General features: G+C 64.2%; 2 protein-coding genes across 2 annotated transcripts; both read right to left on the reverse strand.

The window, feature by feature from the left end:
- Positions 1–6,422: 6,422 nt before the first annotated feature.
- Positions 6,423–7,822, reverse strand: APLNR (apelin receptor). The gene has a single exon (XM_009564071.2). It carries the CDS (start codon positions 7,760–7,762, stop codon positions 6,650–6,652), a length of 1,113 nt encoding a protein of 370 aa, XP_009562366.2. The 5' UTR covers positions 7,763–7,822; the 3' UTR covers positions 6,423–6,649.
- A 3,156-nt stretch (positions 7,823–10,978) lies between these two features.
- TNKS1BP1 (tankyrase 1 binding protein 1) lies at positions 10,979–22,183 on the reverse strand. Its single transcript, XM_054068641.1, has 12 exons — positions 22,081–22,183; positions 21,396–21,479; positions 20,515–20,640; positions 19,758–20,334; positions 19,075–19,147; positions 17,485–18,609; positions 14,086–17,117; positions 13,330–13,477; positions 12,891–13,011; positions 12,705–12,820; positions 12,106–12,275; positions 10,979–11,672 (listed from the first exon to the last, which is right to left on the reverse strand). Exons 3-12 carry the CDS (start codon positions 20,597–20,599, stop codon positions 11,612–11,614), a joined length of 5,508 nt encoding a protein of 1,835 aa, XP_053924616.1. The 5' UTR covers positions 20,600–20,640; positions 21,396–21,479; positions 22,081–22,183; the 3' UTR covers positions 10,979–11,611.
- Positions 22,184–22,256: the final 73 nt, after the last annotated feature.

A 22,256-nucleotide genomic window follows, 5' to 3' on the forward strand; every position in this document is an offset into this window, starting at 1 on the left:
AAACCCACCCCAAAGCGAGGCCTTGAGCCCTCTGTTCGCCAGGGTGCCCACATCCCCGTGTGTGGGTCACACCAGCGTCATGGCTGGTCCTGCCACGTCCCGCCCTGCGTGGGCGTTCAGGATGGATGTGGGTGCAGGGGTCAGGGCACTGGATGCATGCTCGGGGATCTGCGGGTGGGGCGGAACAGTGGGATGTCGCCTCGCAAGGGTCTCCTTGTCCCCGTGCTGCAGCGGGCGGTGCAGGGACAGGGCACCCTGAGCTGTGGCGGGCGGTGCAGGGACAGGGCACCCTGAGCTGCGGCGGGCGGTGCAGGGACAGGGCACCCTGAGCTGTGGCGGGCGGTGCAGGGACAGGGCACCCTGAGCTGCGGCGGGCGGTGCAGGGACAGGGCACCCTGAGCTGCGGAGGGCGGTGCAGGGACAGGGCACCCTGAGCTGCGGCGGGCGGTGCAGGGACAGGGCACCCTGAGCTGCAGCGGGCGGTGCAGGGACAGGGCACCCTGAGCTGCAGAGGGCAGTGCAGGGACAGGGCACCCTGAGCTGCGGAGGGCGGTGCAGGGACAGGGCACCCTGAGCTGCGGCGGGCGGTGCAGGGACAGGGCACCCTGAGCTGCAGCGGGCGGTGCAGGGACAGGGCACCCTGAGCTGCGGAGGGCGGTGCAGGGACAGGGCACCCTGAGCTGCGGCGGGCGGTGCAGGGACAGGGCACCCTGAGCTGCACGGGCGGTGCAGGGACAGGGCACCCTGAGCTGCGGAGGGCAGTGCAGGGACAGGGCACCCTGAGCTGCGGCGGGCGGTGCAGGGACAGGGCACCCTGAGCTGCGGCAGGCGGTGCAGGGACAGGGCACCCTGAGCTGCGGAGGGCAGTGCAGGGACAGGGCACCCTGAGCTGCGGAGGGCAGTGCAGGGACAGGGCACCCTGAGCTGCAGAGGGCAGTGCAGGGACAGGGCACCCTGAGCTGCAGAGGGCAGTGCAGGGACAGGGCACCCTGAGCTGCAGAGGGCAGTGCAGGGACAGGGCACCCTGAGCTGCGGCGGGCGGTGCAGGGACAGGGCACCCTGAGCTGCGGCGGGCGGTGCAGGGACAGGGCACCCTGAGCTGCGGCAGGCGGTGCAGGGACAGGGCACCCTGAGCTGCAGCGGGCGGTGCAGGGACAGGGCACCCTGAGCTGCAGCGGGCGGTGCAGGGACAGGGCACCCTGAGCTGCAGAGGGCAGTGCAGGGACAGGGCACCCTGAGCTGCGGCGGGCGGTGCAGGGACAGGGCACCCTGAGCTGCAGCGGGCGGTGCAGGGACAGGGCACCCTGAGCTGCAGAGGGCAGTGCAGGGACAGGGCACCCTGAGCTGCGGCGGGCGGTGCAGGGACAGGGCACCCTGAGCTGCAGAGGGCAGTGCAGGGACAGGGCACCCTGAGCTGCGGCAGGCGGTGCAGGGACAGGGCACCCTGAGCTGCGGAGGGTGAGGCTGCGCCCACGGCCACGTTACACCCACTGTGAGGATGCACTCGTGGCGAGGCTGCACCCACCAGCCCCGCCGCAGGTGCCTCTGTACAGCCCCTCCTGTCCTGCGGTGAGCGGGGACATCTGCCTGTGTGCTGCCCCGACCCCCAGCTTCTCCTTCCCCCGTCTAGCACTCACCTCCTTTTTCCTTTTCCTTTTTCTTTCTCTTTTTCGTTTATTTTTTTCTTATTCTTATGCATATTCTTTTATTCTTCTTAGTCTTTTCTTTTGTTTCTTTGTCTTTTTATTGTTTCTGTCCCCTCCCCCTCCCCATCCCATCCCATCCCCATCCCATCCCGCCACCTTCTACAACCACAGACTTTCCCACCCGACAGTGCTTTTTCACAGCCCAGCCTCAAAGAAGGAGCAGCAGTGCAGCCCAGCGCAGTGCCAGGGACACGCGTGTGCAAAGGGACACATATCTGGAGGGACACAAGTACAATGGGACACACACGTGCAAAGAGACACGTGTGTGTACGTGTGTGTGCACGCGTGTGTGGACACGCATGCAGCGGGACACATGGACTGCAGACGCACGTTCAGCAGGGACACATATGTGCAGGGGGCACACGTGTTCAGGACACATACGTGCAGCAGCCACTCGCATGTGCAGGGCACACAGATGTGCAAGACACACGCATGTGCAGGACACACACATGCACGGCAGCCACACACGTGCCCAGGACACACATATGCATGGCAGTTATATGTATGTGCGGCCGCAGGCAGGGCCCATGGCCTGCAGAAGGCATCAGCCGTGTTTTTCCCTTCCCGCGCTTCCTGTTTTTCCTCCGGCCGCTCCCGGGGTCCCATGGAGCCTCGCTGCCGGCAGCTGGGTCACCACGGGTCACCTCGCACCGGGACCCCCAGCACGGGCAGGGGCTCAGCACCATCCTGCTCGCCAGGACCTGGTGCACTTGGCATCCCTGCCGCCTCCTGCACCGCTGCTGCCAGCCCACCCACCCACATGTCTGTCCGTGTGTCCTTCACCCATCCACCCCTCCCTCTAGCTGTCCATGTGTCCTTCCACCCGTTCATCCACCCTTCCAGCCCTCCAGCCACCCCTCATCCCTCCAGCCTTCTGTCTGTCTGTCCTTCCTTTCCTCTAGCCACACTCACCTCCCTCTTCCAACATTTGTCTGTCCATCCATCCATCCCTCCATCTGTCCATCAATCTATCCCTCTATCCATCCACCTTCTCACCCATCCCTCAACCCCTCCCAACCCTCTATTCACGCACCATCTTTCTCTCCCTCCCAGCACCTCCATCCATCCTTCCATCCCTCCAGCTGCTTCACCATCCCTCCAACCTTCTGTCTGTCCATCCTTTTATCTGTTTCTGTCCATCCTCCATCCCTCCATACATACATCCATCTCGCCTTGCTTCCCAATACATCTCTGTCTGTCCATCCATCCATCTTCTCACCCATTCCTCAACCCATCCTGTCTGTCTATCCACGTACCCATCTCTCCCTCCCTCCCTACACGTCCATCCATCCACTTATCCATCCTTCCTTCCACACACTTCATTTCCACCTCCATTCCTCTCACCTCCCTCCATCCCCTTCCCAGCCTGAGGGACACACAGGGATGTGGGGACAGCCAAACCCTCTGTGGCCCTGTGTTGTGTCTCTTCCCAAGCCTCGGCAGGCCAAAGGCAGTTCAACTTCTGGGAACCCAGGAGAGCAAACACCCCAAGCTCTCCCCTTCCAGTTGTTCCCGTTTCCTCCCTTTTCCCCCACAGGGACAGGGATCCCCTGGAATGCTGCCCTCCACCGCCGCCCCCAAAAGCCGACAGCTCCCATCCCATGGTTATTTTTTTGGCTATTTCCAAGCCATGAGCTCCTCAGCGAGGAAGGGTAGCCTTGGCAAATCCATGTTTTCCCATGCAGACCCCCTGCCCACCGAGGCAAGGGTCCTGTTTACTGGGGGTGGGACATGAGAAGCGTCCAGAGCAGGGCTGTAAACAAGGAGGTGACTTCAAAGGGGACACCTGGGGACAGCGGCCGGCTCAGCAGCCGCCAAATCGCTCCGGCACCCCTGGGGCAGGATGGGGCGCTCAGCCTCCTGCTGGGCCGTTTGGTGGCCTGGGAGAGTGGCTCAGGGGTGGGGGGCTCCTGCAGCACGGGGGGAGGTGGGTCCTGACCCCATCCCTGTCCTCATCCCCATCCCTGGCCCCATCCTTATCCCTGTCCTCATCCCCATTCCTGTTCTCATTCCCATTCATGTCCCCATCCCCATCCCTGTCCCCATCCTTGTCTGCACCCCTGTTCCTGTCCCCATCCCTGTTCCCATCCAGATTCCCCTCCTCATCCCTGTCCCCTTCCCTCTCCCCCTCCCCATTCCCATTCCCATCCCGCTGGCCGTGCTGGTCCATCCATCACCTCATGTCTCCCCGCTGCAGCCCACACACATGCTCGGCTCCAACCAAAGTCCCAGTGTGGGAAAATCTCCTTCTTTTCCAGCACTACATCCCCACCACCAGGACCTGGGGACATCAGCTGTGCCCACCAGCCCCCCCAAAGCTGGGACCCCCCGCGGGCTGCTGCACAGAGTCACTATTTCAGGATGGAGGGTCCCAGATTCAGAGAATCACAGAATGGTTTTGGCCGGAAGGGCCCTCAAAGCCCATCCAGTCCCACCCATGCCACGGGCAGGGACACCTCCCACTGGATCAGGGGCTCCAAGCCCCATCCAACCTGGCCTGGAACCCCTCCAGGGATGGGGCAGCCACCACTGCTCTGGGCACCCTGGGCCAGGGCCTCCCCACCTGAACAGCGAAACATTTCTCCCCGAGATCTTGTCTCGTTCTCCCCTCTGGCAGCTTTTGCCCAGAGCTGTGGTGGCTGCCCCATCCCTGGAAGTGTCCAAGGTCAGGTTGGATGGGGCTTGGAGCCCCTGATCCAGGGGATAGAACTGGATGGGTTTTGAGGTCCTTTCCAACCCAAAACATTCCATGATTTCATGATGATTAAAGCTGTTCCCCGTCCCTGTGCCCCTGCGCTCCCTGCTAAGCTCATCCCAGCGCATCCCGGCCTCCCCAAGGTTTCCAAGGATGCTCCCATCCCCCTGTCCACCTCTATCTTCCCTCCCCATCTTCCCTTCTCGCTCCCGCAGGAAGGCACCACCTTCCTTATCTCTTTCCGACGGGTGGTCCGGGCCCCGCTGCCTCTTCCCTCCCGCCCCCCCGACTCCAAGTGTTTTTGTGCTGCATCCCTGCCTTCGCCCCAAGAGACTCCGCAGCCAAACATTTCCCTCCTGCAAGGGAAAGGGAAATCTCCAAGAGGCGGATAGAAAGTCGGTGGCTCCCGTCTCCGCTGGCAGGGAGCCCTGCAGCCATTTCCGTGTTGGGGAGGAAACCCCTGCTCGGATCCCGGCCAAAACCAGGGCCTCAGGCCCCCCATAGTGAGGGGATAATTGGGGTTGGAGTGGGGTGGATGGAGCGGTGAGGGACAGAGGGACGGAAACGTGGAGGGGTGGAGGGATGGAGGGGTTGAGAGATGGGGGGTGGTTGGGTGGGTGGATGGATGGATGGATGGATGGATGGATGGAGAATTGGAGGGGTAGAGGGATGGAAGGATGAAAAAACAGAGGAGTAGAGTAATGGAAGGACAGAGGGATGTAGGGGTGGAAGGAAAGAAAGATGGAGAGATGGAGAGGGGGATAGAGAGATGGAAGGATGAAAGGATAGATGGAGGGAGGGAAGGGAGGGTGGAGGGATGGAGGGATAAAGAAAGGGAGAGAGAAGAGAGGGCGTTACTGAGGGAGAGAAGGGTGGAGAGGTGGATGGAGAGAGGGCTGGATGGAAGGAAGGAGGGATGGATTGATGGATGGACAGACAGATGGATGAGCAGTTCCAAGGGGTCCCTCCAAGGCAAGCAAGCCTTGAAGGGCAACAGCCTTCTCCCCCAAACAGGCCGTGGCCCAGGATGCAGGATTTCCATCCCCCTTCCCTTACACCAACCCAGAACCGTGGGGACCCCTCCAGATCCCAGCCTATGGAGCTGGGCAGGTGACCCCAACCACGGCCCCTGCGGCCGCCTCCTCCGTCTGCCTTGTTGGGACAAAGCCGATCCCCGCGAGCAATGACCCTGCTGGGCTGGCTCCCAAAACAAGCTGGAGGCGAGGTGGCCACAGTCCCTTCGACGGGAAGCGTCCCGAGGAGCCCAGAAATGATCCCGCATCCTTTCCAAGTGGGAACAAAGGCCAAGGAGACAGGAGAGTTCATCACGAGTCAATGAAGGATGTAAATAACAAACAGGGCAAGGTTTATTTAGAGCAGAGCCTCAGGAAGCGGGAAATGGGAGCTGAGCCATTTGGTGCCTCATCCAGAGCAGGGATGGCGTGGGCTGCATCCCGGACCCCATCCCAGACCCTATCCCAGACCCCCATCCCAGAACCCTATAGCCCCCACCATGGGGGTTTGGCTGCATCCGCATCTGTTCTCGCGCCGCATTCCCCACCCGCAGATAAGGAGGGGAAGAGCCCAAAAATGGGATTTGGTGATTGGAAAATGGGATTTGTTGGGGCAGGGCAGGGGTTGATGCAATCAGAGCTCCTGGGAGGGGGGAAGGGGCTGGAAAGGACTTGGAGGGGGGGCAGCTGTGGGGTTTGACACCCAAACCCCACAGCTGCCCCCCCCTCCACATTCCCCAGCTTTCCAATGGGAATTCTTGTGTTTCCCAAAGTCTGGGGAAGAGACTGGGCAGCATTCACCCTGGGCTGAGCCTCCTGGGGCTGGGGTGGCATGGGGTGCAGGGACATCCCATAATACACACACACGCACACACACACACACACACATACCCACCCCGCACTGATACACACCCCAAAACCCAGCCGGCCCCCCCCATATCACATCCCCCAGCCCTACTCCACCCACCAGGGAACTGCACACACCCAGCTCCTTTTTATAACCAAAAACTCATTTATTTGACACCAAACACAAAGCCCTGCGGGTGCTGGGGTGGAGGGAGCCACTCTTGCCCCAGCACCCCAGCAGATCCTCACCCCCTGCCTCAGTTTCCCCTTCCCACAAGTGGGGTTTTCCAGCGGGAGGGGGGACCCCAGAGCAATCCAGGCTCTGGGGTGGGGGGAGCGGAGGGGGTCCCCCCGAGGAGACCAGCTCGGGGGTTGCCGGGGTGGGGGGCTCAGCCACGGAAAAGTGTCTCCTGGGTGGCGGGGTCCAGCTTGCCCCCCGGGACTGGGCCGCCCTTGCCGCCAGGTGGGTGGCTGTGCCCCGAGGAGTAGCTGCCAGAGCGGTCGCAGCCGGGGCCGGGGGTCCGGCAGCAGAGGAGCGCGGCGCAGGCGTGGCGGAACCGGGGGTCGAAGAAGGCATAGAGGAAGGGGTTGAGGCAGCTGTTGACGTAGGCGATGCCTGTGCAGTAGGGATGGAGGTTGTTGAGGAAGGCGTGGAGGCTGCAGGACCAGGGCAGCACCTCCAAGTCCATGAGGACATAGAGGGTCTTGACCAGGTGGAAGGGCAGCCAGCAGCCCCCGAAGGCAGCCACCAGCACTGTGATGATGGTCAGGAGCCGCTTGCGCTTGCGCGGCCCCTCGGCGCGCTCCCGGTGGAAGTGGCTGGCCACGGTGCGGGCGATGAAGAAGTAGCAGGTCAGCATGACGGCGAAGGGGGCCACGAAGCCCAGGGCGGTGGAGGAGAGCCCCAGCCCCACCTCCCACGCGCCCTCGGTCCCCGGGGCGGCCAGACCCCCATAGTCCATGTAGCAGGTGATCTTGGCGTCTCCACCCAAGGCGGCCGCACGCCGCAGCACCAGCGCCGGCAGGGCCAGCAGCGCTGCCAGTGCCCACAGGGCCACCGTGGCCACCAGCCCGCTGACCCGCGAGCGCAGCTTGGCAGTGGCCAAGGGCCGGACGATGGCCAGGTAGCGGTCAAAGCTCAGCCCTGTCAGGCAGAAGACGCTGGCGTACATGTTGACGAAAACCAGGTAGCTGCTGACCTTGCAGGCGGCCGTGCCGAAGGGCCAGTGGTAGCCCAGCCAGGCATAGGCGGCCCAGAGCGGCAGGGTGACCACGAAGGTGAGGTCGGCGGCGGCCAGGTTGGCGATGAAGGTGTCAGCTGAGCGCCGGCGGTCGCGGCCGCCCTTGAAGACGGTCCAGAGGACCAGCCCATTGCCCGCCGTGCCCAGCAGAAAGACCAGCAGGTAGATGGTGGGCAGCAGGGCCAGCGAGGGGCCCCACTCAGAGTACTCGCACTCTGTCTCGTTGTCCCCATAGACGTAGGCATCCGTCACCTCCTCCATGCTCGGCTCAGCTCAGCTCATCCCGCGCTCGCCCAGCGCCTCTGAGCCCAGCCCAAGGAATCTCACCCGTTACCTCCCCTTCCTCCTCCTCCTCCGCCCTCCTCCCCGCGGAGTGGGTGGGACGGGGGGGGGGGGGTTCCCCCGTGGGAAATTTCACACCCCCTTCTCCGCCTCCATCTGCTCCTTCCCAGGGGGTTGGCCAAGATCTCACCCAAGTGTCAATGCTGCGATAACCCCGACCTCGGGGGTTTGGTTGCCCCGGGGCAGTGACTCAGCCCTGGGGGGACGGGGGAGCTGCCCCCCTGTGCCCCCAACCCCGGACTCTCACCTGGGGGCTGCGGGCACTGCCCCTCGGCTTCACAATTTCCATCTGGAGCCTCACATTTGCAGGAGGGCGTTGGAACAGGGGGGCTGGTGCTTGAGATGATGCATTTGGTGTTTGGGATGAAGCATTTGGCATTTAGGATGAGGCATTTGGTGTTTGACACTTGGAATTTTACATTTTACACTTGGAATTCTACATTTTACATGGGATTTTACAGTTTACACTTGGAATTTTACACTTTGCTTTTGGAAGTTTACATTTTACACTTACAATTTTTACATTTCGCTTTTGGGATTCTGCCTTTTGCTTCCCAGATTTTGCATTTTGCAGCCGCCCCGGAGCCGTGAGAGCCCCGAATTGCCGGGTCCAAGCTCCGGGCACGAGCAGCTGCGGAGAACTTTATGCATTTACCAAAACTCTGGGGAGGGGAGGGCTGGGATCCCTGGGTCCCCCAAAAATCTGGTTTAAGGCATCAACTGCAGAAGGCTCGGATGGAGACCAGGATCTTGTGCTGCGTCCTGGCTCCGCACCGGCTCCGGTGTCCAGGGGAGGAACTGGACAGGACAGTGCCAAAAGAGGAGCCAAAGCCCCCGCCCCAAAACTGTCCAGAGGGAGCAGAACGGGGGGAGCTCCCAGCGCGGCCAAGCCATGGGACGGGGGTGTCCCATGGGCGCTGAGCCCTCACCGCCATGGGTTTGGGGAGAAGCTGAGTGGGATCAGACAAAAAGGGAAGTCTGGGAAGGGAGGTCTGCTCTTGGGGGGGGGGGCAGAACATGGGGCAGGCTCTGCCTGGATCGTGGGGTCCTGGATTTGGTAAATGCAGAGGGGAAGGGGCTGTGAGGTGGCGAAGGGGGGGGAAACGGGAGGGACCGCGGGGGGAGAATTGGGGGCAGCGCACAGGGGTCCCAAAATGGGAACCCTCCAGCAGAGGGGGGTGAGGGGAGCAGGGGGCTGAGACCACAAAACCAGCGCCCAAAAGGGGCCCAGAGCCCCCAGCCCAGGAGCGGGACAGGGGTGACAAACCCTCCGTTCCTGGGGAACACAGCGAGAGCTGCCGGGATGGGAGCCGGAGCTGTGGGTGGTGGGGTTCAGCCCCCGCACAGCCCCCACCACACGTCTCTGGGCTGAGAAAGGGAATAAAAGAAATGATAATCATCCCTTCGGTGTTGCCAGGAATGGCTCAAAAGGAGCTGTTCCCGCCTGGATAATGAGGATCACTATTAATAATCACTATTAATAATTGCTACTAATAACCGCTATTAATAACCACCTCGCTATTCTGGGCTCGCATGGGCAGTGCCGGGAACAAGAAACCCTTTCCAGCCCCTTCCCAAAGGGTCCATGACCCCCCCTCTGCTCGGTGCCACCCTGGGGTCCCTTCTCTGGTGGGAAGGGTGGCTTTGTGGTGGCCACAGGCTGTGGCCAGGGTTGGGCTGGTGGCCTCCGGAGTTATCTCTTCTGATAACGAACTCCATTATCTCTAATGCAATTCGGCAGAGGGAATGTGGGGGGGGGGGGGGGCACAGGGAGGGGGTGATGAGGAGGTGGCAGGGGAGTGGGCTGCCCCCAGCACACCCAGCCCCAGCCCCGGTGGCAGCAGGAGGGTCCAGGACCTTTGCTCCTGGTCCCATGGGAGCCCGTGTCCATCTGTCCAACCGTGCCCATCTGTGTCCATCCCCGCCCGCTCTGGCCGGACGCGCCTAGAGGGAAGAGGCTGAGGTTCAGGATGAAGGGCATAAGGCGAGCAGGAACAGAGGCAGCTCACAGAGTGAAGCTGTGCCAGGAAAAGTGGAGCCCAGAGAGTTGGGTTCCATTGGGTTCCTTGGCTTGGATCCAGGCCTGGCATACATCCACCCTGGAACGCACAGCGGCGACTGCCCCAGTGGGGCAGTTCCTGCTGTGTCCCCAGCCCCCCATGCCAGGATGGAGCCAGAATTGAGCTGGAATGGGACTGGGATGGAGCTGGAAGTGAGCTAGGATGGAGCTGGGAATACGACTGGGATGGAGCTGGGATGGAAGCTCGGATGTACCAGGGAATCAACACCCTCACTGCGGCCCCCTCTGGAATCCCTGCTTTCTGCTGGGACAAACCAGCACTGGTGCTCCCGGTGTCCAGGACATGGCTCTGTTGGCACTGAGGTAGCCAACCCGGCAGCAGAGAGGCTGGAGCAGTGGGAGTAGGGTTCCCAGTGCCTCCCAGTGCGGATGGGCACCACCAGCACCGTTCCCAGTTCTCGCAGGAGGGAGCTCGGGCAGAGGTGGGTGCACACGTGTGTTCTCAGTGGGGACGGTTGGGTTCACACACGTGTGCTCAGCAGGGACAGACAGGTTCACACACACGCTCAGCAGGGACAGACGAGCACACACGCATGTGCTCGGCAGGGATAGGCGGGTTCACACGCGTGTGCTCAGCGGGGACAGAAGCAGACTCACACACGTGTGCTCAGTGTGTGTAGAGGTGGGTTCACACGCATGTGCTCAGCAGGGACAGAGGCAAGCGCCCACGTGTGAGCAGCAGCTCCACCTGCTGGCACAGCCCATGCCAGCCTCCCCCCTGCCCCACAGCAACATCTCCCTCTGTCCCACATTGGCCTCTACTCCCTCGGCCCACACCAGCTACCCTCACCTCAGCGTCCCCCCCTGCCCCACAGCAGCCCCCACAGCAGCATCCCACCCTCTGCCCTACGACATGCTCTCCCCCTGCCCCACACAGATGACCTCCTCCGCCCCACGCCAGCCTCCCCCTCCCTGCCCCACAGCAGCCTCTACCCCTAAATCCACCCCTGCCCCACAGCAACAACCCCTCCAGCTCCACATCATCCTCCTCCCTGCCCCACAGCACCGCCCCTGCCCCATGAACACCGAGAAGAAACCATAGCCCCTCGCCCCAACCAACGCCGTTTATTGTGGAAGTGGCACCAAATCCTGACCGGAGGCTGCAGGGGAGGGGGGCGGACAGAGAGCAGGGAGAGAGGGGTGCCCTACCACCCCCCAACCCGGGATGGGGGTGGATGGGGGGTGTGGAGGGAGGGGGTCCTTGCTGCCCCCCAACCCACGATGTGGGGAGGGGGCCAGGGACCCTGCGAGCAGGTACAAAGTGCATAGACTGGGGGGTCCGGAGCAAGCCTGGAGCAGAGAGCGGGGAGGAGCGAGGGACCACCAGAACTGGGGACACAGCCCAGCCTGGGCCCCTGACCCATGCCCCTCCTCGTGTGGAGCATGTGGGGAGGGGGACACACAGCTCCAGGCACTGAGGGGGCACAGGGGAGCAGGATCCATGTGTGTCCATCCCCCCCCCGTGTCCCCCTCCAGCCCACCGGACTCACAGGGACCAGATCCATCCCCCCATGTCCCCCTCAGACACAGAGGCGATGTGGCGAGGGGGACCCACTGCCCTGGTGGGCACACAGGGGGCAGAGTATGTCCCCCATGTTCCCCCCGGACACAGAGGGGATGTGGGGAGGGGTATCCGCAGCCGTGGGTGCTGGGGGGGGCGCAGGGGGCCGGGTCTAACCCCCCCAGCCTCATGGCTTCTTTTTCCTCAGCTTCAGTGCCTGCAGCCAGTGTGGGGAGGGTGCCTCCGGCCTGTGGGCACCACCACGTGGGGCACAGACCCTCGACCCACAGACCCCTGGCCCCAGCCTCACAGCATCCAGACCCCAACCCCAGAGCCCCCCAACCCCCGTGACTCCAACCCTGCTACGCCCCCTATCCCCCGACCACAGCCCCACACCCACCAGTCCCACCCAGAGCCCCATCCCCCCCCACCCCAAGCCCCCCATTCCCACGTGGACCCCACGTCCCCCTCTCCATGGGGTCCTGCTCCCCCACTGCACCCCAGCCCCCGATCTGAGCTCTGCTGCCCCCCAAGCCCTTCTCCCCACCCAGAGCCCTGGCCCCCACCCCATGAGGGGGTCCCGCTGCCCCCTAGCCCTGCTGCTCCCTCGGTCCCTCATTCCCAGACCCCCAAGACCTCATTCCAAGCTCCCCGCCCCCCCAGCCCCTCTGCCCCACTCACGCTGGGGGTCTCTCAGGCCGGGGGGGCAGCGGGGGGCCTCTCGTGCTGCAGCCAGGGGTCCGGCAGGACTTGGAGCGCTGCACGTGGGGGTCCTTGGTGGGGGTGGCCCTGCTGTCCCCTCCTGATGCCGCCCCCTCCTCCGCCGAGCGGTTCCGGCCCCGCAGCTTGGCCTGGGTGCATGAGGGGTGCTCAGGTGGCACCGAGGCTTGGCCCCCTCCCCAAATCCTCCCACTGCTCACTCCCCAAACCCCAACTCCCTGCCTCAGTTTCCCCTCCCCTCCCCAAGCGCAGGATTCACAGCTGCACAGGGAGCCCGGGGTCCCCCCCGCAACAGCACAGGGACCCCCAGGATGCCCTCCCCACTCACCCAGCACAACCCGAGATGCTGACTCATCCACCCAGCACATCCAGTGCCCCCCAAGACCCCCATCCCACTCACCCAGAGTGCCCAGCACCCCCTTCCAACAGCACAAGGACCTCTGGGACACCCTCCCAACCCACCCAGGGACTCCTCCAGCAACACAGGGAGTCTTGAGACCCCCGCTGGTGAGGGGAAACTGAGGCAGGGAAGTTTTAGGTGGGCAGAGAGGGGATCCCACCTTGATGGCAGCGGCGCTGAGGCTGGGGAAGAGTGGCACCCTGGGGCTCTTGCTGGCGGGTGCTGTGCGTGGGCGCCGGCCACGGGGCTCCTCATCATCAGTCACTGGTGAGGACTCTGGGGGAGCAGGGGAGATCAGCGGGACCTCCGAGGGAGTGTTGGGACCCCTGGGGGGTGCAGGGCTCACCGGAGCAGTGGCGGAAGGTCCATGCAGTGTCATCAGGGCGCAGGGATGGGGCGCGGTGATGGCGCTGGCGGCTCAGCATTGCTTTGCTGCGGCACGCGCCCACGTCCAGCAGCTCCACGGCCTGCAGGGATTGGGAGGGTCCTGGGAGGGCAGTACGGGACCCCCAACCACATCCCGGGACCCCCAAACACAGTTGGGACTCACACACACCCTGCATGCACAGGGACCCAGGGATCCCCACCCAATGCACACACAGTTCCCCACAAGAGCCCTGAAACCCCCTTCCCACACACCCAGTGCACCCAGGAACCCCCACGACAGCACAGGGGTCCCCAAAAACACATCACACCCCTGGGGGAGGTTGGGGCCAGGAGGTGAAGCCCCCATCTGGGCCTCCAGGGCCCCACGAAGGGGTAGGTGCCGCCCCCTTCCCACTCACCTCCAGGAAGGCGAATTCCTGCTCCCCCTCCCAGCCTGGGGGTCTCTTCCCATCCGGGTGGTCCGGAGGAGCCCCTGGGCTCCCTGTGTCTGGCACCAAGGGGTCCCTGTCCTCGCTGGAGGGGCTGGGGTCTGAGGGGCGGGGGCTCCTGCGTGGGGAGAGAAGACCCCAGCTCTCCCAGCTCCAGCAAATGTAACCCTTTCCCAATTCCCTAATGTCACCTCCCGGGACCTCCAAGGGAAACTGAGGCATGGGGAGGGCCCATGGAATGCCATATACCGTCCCGAGACCCCTGGGGCTTTCCCTTCCCTGCTCCTGGGACCCTGAATTTGAGAGAATTCATCACTTTGGGCTCCCCAGCACCATAAGCTTGGCTGAAATCAGGGTTCCTGCATCCTGACGCAGTGGTAACAGCGCAGGGCTAATCCTACTGCTGTGCTGAACCACAGCACCCCCAAACTCGGCTCCCGTGCTGGAGACAGACTGAGGCACAGAGAGCAGCTCACCCTTCCCAGATCAGCTTGAGAATGGGGGACAAGGTGAAACCCCAGCCCCTCGGGAAGTTCCCGCTCCAGTTGTGGCACCAGAGGCCACAGACAAACCGCAGGGAAGGGGAGCTCAGGCACCCAGAGGCAGCAGAACCCGAGCTGCGAGGCATGGCAGGACGCCAGCATGGGGCCCACGGCATCAGAAAGCCCTGCAGGATGGTACCTGAGGGGAAAGATCCCTCCCTGGAGCCACCAGCGCCATCCTTACCCATCCACTGCACTGGCATCGTCTCCCAAGCGCTGCTCCCTGGCACCGAGGTCCTGGCTGTGGGCGCTGACCGTGCTGGCCCACTCCTTGCTCTTCGTCTCAGCGTTGCACAGCAGCTCCGCACTCCAGCCTGGCTCTGCCATAGCGGCGCCCCCATACCCGGGGCTGCCCAGGCCCTGATCCCAGGCCGTCTGGCCTGCACCGGCATCACCAGGGCCCATGCAGCTAAAGAGATGCCTGTGCCAGCTTCCCAGTGGCTCCAGCAGCCCTTTCCTCATCCCACCAGCATCTGGCAACACGCTGGTGCAGGAGGGATCCAGCACCCGCTCTGTCCCAGTGACACCAAATTGGTTGTGGCACTCGGCTGCCTCAAGCTCTTCCGCTCCATCCTTGCTCTCAGTGGCACCGCTGCCCCAGCTGGGATCCTGGGACACGGGACCAGAGGCAGAGGGGCCAGCGTCATTCCCAACAGCAAACAACACGTCCACCAGCTCAGTCCGGGCAGCACCATGCTCACCAGCCCAGCTCAGCCGTCTGGGACCAAATTCCTGCTCCTGGCTCTCCGTGTCCCTGCCAGGGACAAAATCTCGCTCCTGGCTCTCCGTGCGTCTGCCAGGACCAAATTCCTGCTCCTGGCTCTCCATGTCCCTGCCAGGGCCAAATTCATGCTCCTGGCTCTCTGTGTCCCTGCCAGGATCAAATTCACAGTCCTGGCTCTCTGTGTCCTGGCCAGGGACAAATTCCCGCTCCTGGCTCTCCGTGTGTCTGCCAGGACCAAATTCCTGCTCCTGGCTCTCCATGTCCCTGCCAGGGCCAAATTCATGCTCCTGGCTCACTGTGTCCCTGCCAGGATCAAATTCACAGTCCTGGCTTTCCATGTCCTGGCCAGGGACAAATTCCCGCTCCTGGCTCTCCGTGTGTCTGCCAGGGCCAAATTCACACTCCTGGCTCTCCGTGTCCATGCCAGGGACAAATTCCCGCTCCTGATTCTCCGTGTCCCTGCCGGGACCACATTTCTGGTCCCGACTCTCTGTGTCCCTGCAGGGACCAAATTCCCGTTCCTGGCTCTCCGTGTCCCTCATGCTGTACTGGCCACCCCAGATGGGTTTGCTGGCCCCAAACCCGCTCTCCTGGCTCTCCACATCCCTGGTGCTGGGCCAGGCTGGTTTGTGGGGGCTGAACTCCTGATCCTGGTGCTCCGTGTCCCTGCTGGAGCCAAATTCCCAGTCCTGGCTCTCCGTGTCCCTCATTCTGTATCTGTCATCCCAGATGGGTCTGTTGGCTCTGAACTCGCTCTCCTGGCTCTCCGTGTCCTTGGCACTGTGCTTGCTGTCCCAGGCCACTCTGCTGGGGCTGGATTCCTGGTCCCGCATCCCTATGTCCTTCATTCTGTACTTGTCACCCCAGACCACTCTGCTGGTTCCAAACCCGCTCTCCTGGCTCTCCACATCCCTGCTGCTGTGCTCGTCATTCCAGACCGGTCTGCGGGGACTGAATTCCCGGTCCTGGCTCTCTGTGCCCTTCATGCTGCATTCACTGGCCTCGGCTGCCTGGCTGGGGCCAAATTTCTGGTCCTGGCTCTCCATGTCCCTGTTGTGGCACTCGCTATCCCGGGATGGTTTGCTGGGACTGAATTCCCAGTCCTGGCTCTCCATGTCCCTGCTGCAGCACTCGCTATCCCGGGATGGTTTGCTAGGGCCAAATGCCCGGTCCTGGCTCTCCGTGTCCCTGGTGCTGTGCTCATTGTGCCAGGCTGACCGGCTGGGGCTGAATTCCTGGTCCTGAGTCCCCACGTCCCTCATTCTGTACTTATCATCCCAGACGGGTCTGTTGGCTCCAAACTCGCTCTCCTGGCTCTCTGTGTCCCTGCCGCGGCAGCACTCGCTGTCTCGGACTGGCCGGCCGGGGCTGAATTCCCGCTCCTGGCTCTCCACATCCCTGGTGCTGTATTGGTCACGCCAGATGGGTCTGCTGGCCCCGAACCCACTCTCCTGGCCCTCCACATCCCTGGTGCTGGGCCAGGCTGGTCTGTGGGGACTGAACTCCTGGTCCTGATGCTCCGTGTCCCTGCTGGAGCCGAATTCCTGGTCCTGTCTCTTCAGTTCCCTCATGCTGTATTTGTCATCCCAGACGCGCCTGTTGGATCCAAACCTGCTCTCCTGGCTCTGCGCGTCCCTGGTGCTGTGCTCACTGGGCCAGGCTGCTCTGCCAGGGACGAACTCCTGGTCCTGAATCCCTGTGTCCTCGGCACTGTATTTGCTATCCCGGGCTGGCCGACTGGGGCTGAATTCCCGGTCTTGGCTCTCTGTGTCCCTGATGCAGTGCTCGCTATCCCAGGCTGGCCGGCTGGGGCTGAATTCCCGGTCCTGACTCTCCATGTCCTTGGCGCGGCGCTCGCTATCCTGGGACGGTCGGCTGGGGCTAAATTCCCGGTCCTGGGTCCCCATGTCCCCAGTGCTGGATCTGCCAGCCCACCCCAGTGTAAAATCCTTGCCCCTGGACTCGCCATCGCTGCTGCTGTACTCGCCGGCCCAGTCCGGGGCGAGCTCCCTATCCTGCGCCTCCACGTCTCCAGCACCGTAGCCACTAGCCCAGCTCGGCTCTTGGTCCTGCTGCCGTCCCGTGCCATAGCTACCACTGCTGGCAGCCTTCCCGGAGTCGATCTCGACAGCCAGGCTATAGCTTGTGCCCCACCTGGCTTTGCCGTCCCCAAAGCCTGGGTCCTGTGAGCAGCTTTCCCCAGCACCATGGGATCCAGACCAGTCGCCGCAGCCCAGTCTCGCTTCCCCAGTCCGCTCTGTCCCTCGGTCGCTGCTGCCCCAGTCCTGCCCGGCTGTGCCAAAGGGTCCATCCTGCTGGTCCTGGTCACCATCCCAGCTGGACTTGGTCCTGAATTCCTGGTCCTGCTCCATCTGGGCAGCCCAGTCACAATCCCTGGCTGCATCTCTGGTCCAGTCGAAGGTGCCAGCATGGCGAGGGCTGCCAACGCCGAATTCGCTGCGCAGGTCCTTCCGTGACCAACCCAGCAGGTCCTGGTGGAGAGAGGGGTCAGAGGGGCCGCGGCACCAGCCCCTGCACTGCAGAGGAGACGGAGAGGGGAAGAGCGAGGGAAGCATCTTCTGATGCTTGGGGCACGGCACAGATTCTGCTGCCCGCCCTCCCCACCCCACAGAGCCCTCCCAGCCCCGGCATGTGCTGATCCCTTCACGGCCGATCCTGTGGCTCCAGGCTGGCCAGCAGCGACTGGACAACAGCCACATGCCCTGGCTGGCCATGGCTCCACGGCAGGCACCACAGCCCAGCATTCCCTGCCAGCAAGGGACGCTACCACTCAACCCCTTTGCACCCTGTGCCCACCCGACAGGACACCAGCCCCACACTGGTGCTGTGGCCCCTCACCTCTGGCCCTTCCGGCACGGCACATCGTGCAGTGTGGCTCCCAGGTGATGCCAGCAGCTCCGTCAGCCAGCCCGGGTCAGTGTGGGGGTCTGGGCCTGCTGAGGATCCTTCGGCTGGGCCCGGCCCCCCGGGAGAGTCGCCTGCTGGCACCCAGGCTGAGCCAGACATACTGGCCGCGTCTGGAGGGTCCAGAGCCACCAGGATCTCGGGCTCAGCCAGGTCCCAGCCGGGCTCCGCCAGGCCAAGAGGGGAGCGGGGAACGCTGCCAGCCCACTCTGCCTCCTTTTCCTCCTCCTGCGGCCGCACCACAGGCCCCCCTGGGCACGGAGACTCCTCTGCTGCACGGCTGCCAGGCCCTTCAGTTCCACCATCCTGGCAGGAGTGTGGGACACAGGGGTCCAGATCCCCCGCGTCCAACTCGCCCTCTGTGGAGATCCCCAAGCCAGCTGCCTCTGGGATGAGGGGACTGGGGGAAGATGCTGCCCACTGCACCCCCTGTGAGGGCAAAGGCAGCTCCGGGGACCAGGAAGGGCTCCAGCCGGACTCCGGTGGCTCCAGGGGCTGGGTGCTCAGCAAGCCACCCAGCTCCTGCTCCACGCCAGGGGACCACGACCCCAGCTCTGAGGCACGCTGGAGCCCCCTATCCCTGGCAGCAGGGGTGGAATCGGGCCCCTCGGGGAATTTGGGGGGCTCTGGGGAGCCGGGGGTGCCGGCAGCGTTAGTGGGGGGATCTGGCGTGGGGCTGGGGGGTCCTGGGCACTCGGCCGCCTCAGGAGAGCCGGGGGGACCAGCAGTGCGGGGTGGCACAGGGGTGCCGGGGGGGCTGGCAGAGTCTGGGGACCCCTCTCCAGGGATGTGGGGGGACCCGGGGGAGTGGGAGGCACTGAGCTGGGAGGAGGAGGAGGAAGAGAGTGCGCCCGGGGCTTGGATGGAGGCAGCTGAGACCACAGCTGGCAGCCGAGCTGGGGATTCGGGGGAGCCAGGGGCCAGCGTGGGGGATCCAGGGTCCCCGAGTGCCGGGGGAGCTTCAGGAGAGCCAGGGGCTGGGGCGGGGGGCTCGGTGGGCTGGAAGGGGACCCGCGGGGATCCGGGGGGTCCGAGGGCACCCAGCTGGAGTGAGGAGAGCTGCAGAAAGAGCCGGGGATCCCGTCACTCATGGGGAACCCCCCAGTGTCATCCCCACACCACGGCCCCGCTCCGGTGAGGGTCCCTCCTGCCCTCCCAAACCCAGGCCCCCCACAACCCCCACCAGTGCCCACCCTCCGGCAGCACCGGCACAGACGAAGAGGAGGAACTGAAGAGGAGGAAGCGGGGCACCCCTAGCCCAGAACCCCCACCATCGAAGGGTAGCCCCTGCCCTGTGGTGGCGGCTGTGGTGTCACTGGGAGCTAACAGGCAGCCACGTCCCACGCCCCGGCACACGCCACCCACTTCAGATTCCCGTCCCAATTCCCGCAGGCCGTCGTCCCACAGAGAACGGAGAGAGACGCACCGCGCCGAGAGGGAGCCCCGGAGGAGACAGGAGAGCCCCGAAGGAGAGAGCCCAGGAGCGGAGCCACCGCGGCACGGGACGGCGCGGCCAGAACTCACGTCATGGGGGGATGGCAGTCTCCAGCATCCGTGGGGATCCCCGGCACAGCTCGGGCCGGCTGGGGGGGAGCCGCTGTCAAGGAGAAAGTGGAAAGAGGGGTGAATTCCCACCACACACTTCCCAATCCCAGCATTCGCCCAGGCTCCTCCTGGCCCTAAACCGCCAGCGCTACCCACGGGGTGGGCTCAGTGGAACCACAAGGTGCCTTTCTCTTGCCGCAGCCGTACATGAGCCGCCAGCAAGGTTGTGACCGCAGCGGGAAGGAGCCAAACCAGCCCCGATCCCGCTTCCGGAAAGCTTTCCGCCCTTCAGAGAGCAAGTTTCTCACTCTCCGGTTTAAAGCTGCCCCCGGTGCCAAGCACTGGCTCTAGCCCAGGGTATCCTGGAGCCAGGAGTGCCATGGATCCATCGAAGAGGGAAAAACTGCCAGGTTGGGAAAATGGGAGCGTTTCCCTGGGGAAGTGACCCCTGCACTGCTATTCCCAGCCGTGGGGCGAGCAGCAGCATAGCAAGGCGGCTGGCTAACATCCCGGCCCTCAGGGCCACAGGCAGCTCCTCAACTGGTTCCTGTGGTCAGGACGAACCGCCCAACACTGCAGCGGCTGCCCCAGCATTCCCACGGACCTCAGCTCCGTTATTCCCACTTGGAGCAACATCCTCCTCCGTCCCCGCAGCCCCTCACCTCATCTCGGCAACGGGGTGTCCGTCCCCACCTGCCATGGGGCGGTAGGCTTCTCCGGCAGGGAACGACTCTGGCTCGCCGCTGGGCTGCCTCCGGAACGCTGCAAAGGCCTTGGAGCCAAAGCGGGAGGAGGGTTCGGCACAGAAAGGTGCGCGCCGTGCTCGGTCCGGGCTCTCTGGGTTCTCCCTGCTGTCCATTTTGGCCAGGATCTCCTCCACGGTGGTGCCGGGAAATCTCTCCGGTTTGGCCGCCACCGGCACCGGCGTCACCTTGAAGGGAGCCGGGCCCTTGCGCAAGGGCGTCAGTGGGGTGAGTGGTGATCCCAGTTCCAGCACAGCCACCGGCAGCGACGGCAGCCCCTTCCCATTGGGGGTTTCAGGCACTTTGTGGGTAAGGAGGGGGCGGCTGAGGGCTCCCCCCACGCCATAGGGCTGGGGCCCAGCCAGGCGGTTCAGCTTCTCAGCCGAGGGCAGCTCCGGGCGCCGTGGCACAGGTGGCACCGAGGGCTTGGCAGGCAGGGCTGGCTTGGGCAACACGTGGGGCTTGGGCCGGACGGGCGGCTTGGAGCGAGTGGTGCCTGTGGGAAAAGCGGGGAGAGCAGGAACATCGCGTTGGAGCTGCACACAGATCAGCGGGGAACGCCAGTCCAGCAGGCCAAGAACACATCTTGGGCGCCAGCATGGCATCCTGGGGGCATTTTCCCAGCACAGTCGGCAGCACCAGACCCCCCAGGCCTGTTTTTTTCCAGGAAACTGACCTTTCTCGGGGCTGCCAGCTGCCAGTGTGGCTCCGCTGGCAGTGCGTGGCACAGCGGGGTGCAGCGGCTGTGGCTGCGAGGCCATGGCAGGACTGTGGGGCGGCAGGCACAGCGTGGCGTCAGCTCCTGCAGAGAGAGGAAATGGGGAGAACTGTTACAAGCAGCGTTGGCATTCCAGGGAACACCAGTGTTCTGGGGAGCTTCAGCAATTCCGGGTCATGGCAGCGCTGCAGGGCGCACCCTGCTTTGGCCCTGGCTCCTTCCTAGTGGCCCCAAGCTCCCAGCCCTGTGCTGAACCCTCGTGCCCAAGCCGGAACATGTGCCAAACCGCTGACGCTCCCTTCCTGCTCCCACCCATACTCACCACCCCACAGCCCTGCGGCCTCCATGGCAGGCACCCCGGTGGCCACAACAGCCTCTTTGGCCAGCACCAGCCTCCAAGTCACCCTGCTGGCCACTTCAGCCCCTCTTGGTTACCCTGTGGTCATGCCAGCCCCTCTGGTAGGTGCCAGCCCTACCTCAACTCAGTAGCCACATCAACCTCTTTGGCTGGTGCCAGCCCCTCACCCAGGCCTTGCAAGCCCCCAGCTTGCCCCAGTGGCCACGTCAGCCCCTTGGCCGATGTCAGCTCCTTGCCCAGGCCTCGCTAGCCTCCAGCTAAACCTGGTGGCCACATCAGATCCTCTGGCCAGTGCCAGCCAGTAGCTCGCTTCCGTAGCCACATCAGCCCCTTTGGCCACCGCCAGCCCCTCAGCCAGGCCTTGCCAGCCCCCAGCTCCCCCCAGTAGCCATATCAGCCCCCTTGGCCACTGCCAGCCCCCAGCTTGCCCTGGTAGCCACGTTAGCCCCTTTGGCCCGCGACAGCCCCCATCCCTGCTCACCTTGCCCCCAGCACCCCCATGGCCGGGGGACACGGCTGAGGGTGGGGGTGGGTGCCGCTCACTGCCTCCTGTGAGTCACCGGGGCTGCAGGGACAGGAAAAACCCGCTCCGTGCCTCCTCCCGGCCCTGCCCTCCACCACCCCTCCCCCTCCCTTCTGTCCCCCTCTCTCTCTCCTGCCCTTCTCTTCTCCCCCATCTCCCCCTCCTGCTCCTGTCACCCCGTCTCATTATATCCCCTCTCTCCCGTCCCCCATGTCCCCTTCTCTGCTCTCTCCTGCCCCACCTTTTTCCCTCGCTGTCCCCCCTTCCCTCCCATCCCCCCTTTTCTCTCCCGTCCCCCCTAGCTACTCCTTGTCACCCCTTCCTCTCTGCTCCCTCCCATCACTCCCATTCCCCCCCTTTCCCTTCTCCCCTGCACCCCTCTCCCCCCTCCCTCCTGTGGCCCCCACCCCCTCCTTTTATCCCCTCTCCCCCCATTCTCCCCCCTTCCCCCTCCCAACCGCGGCCTACTCCCCCCCAGAGCCTGCGCTCGCGTCGCCGGCCAGGATGAGGCCTAGCCCTGTTGCCGTAGCAACGAAGCCCCCGATTCGCTCCCGGGCGCGTTGTGCGGCTCCCTGCGGCTTCGGTCCCTGCGGGCACAAAAGTGCCCGGGGTGGGGGGGATCCCCGTTGCGACCCCCACTCACCATCCGCCGCGCCCGGACACGCCCCCGCCCTCTCGGTGACCAACGAGAGGAGCGGGCAGAGAGGCTCCCGGCGCCGCGTGGCCTGGGCGGGGCGGGACCATAGAGAGTAGCGGGCAGAGCGGCGCCGGGGGAGGCACCATAGAGTGTAGAGAGGGGCCATAGAGAGGAGGGGGGCA

This window comes from Cuculus canorus, chromosome 5 (assembly GCF_017976375.1).
Source record: "Cuculus canorus isolate bCucCan1 chromosome 5, bCucCan1.pri, whole genome shotgun sequence".
Classification (NCBI taxonomy): domain Eukaryota; kingdom Metazoa; phylum Chordata; class Aves; order Cuculiformes; family Cuculidae; genus Cuculus; species Cuculus canorus.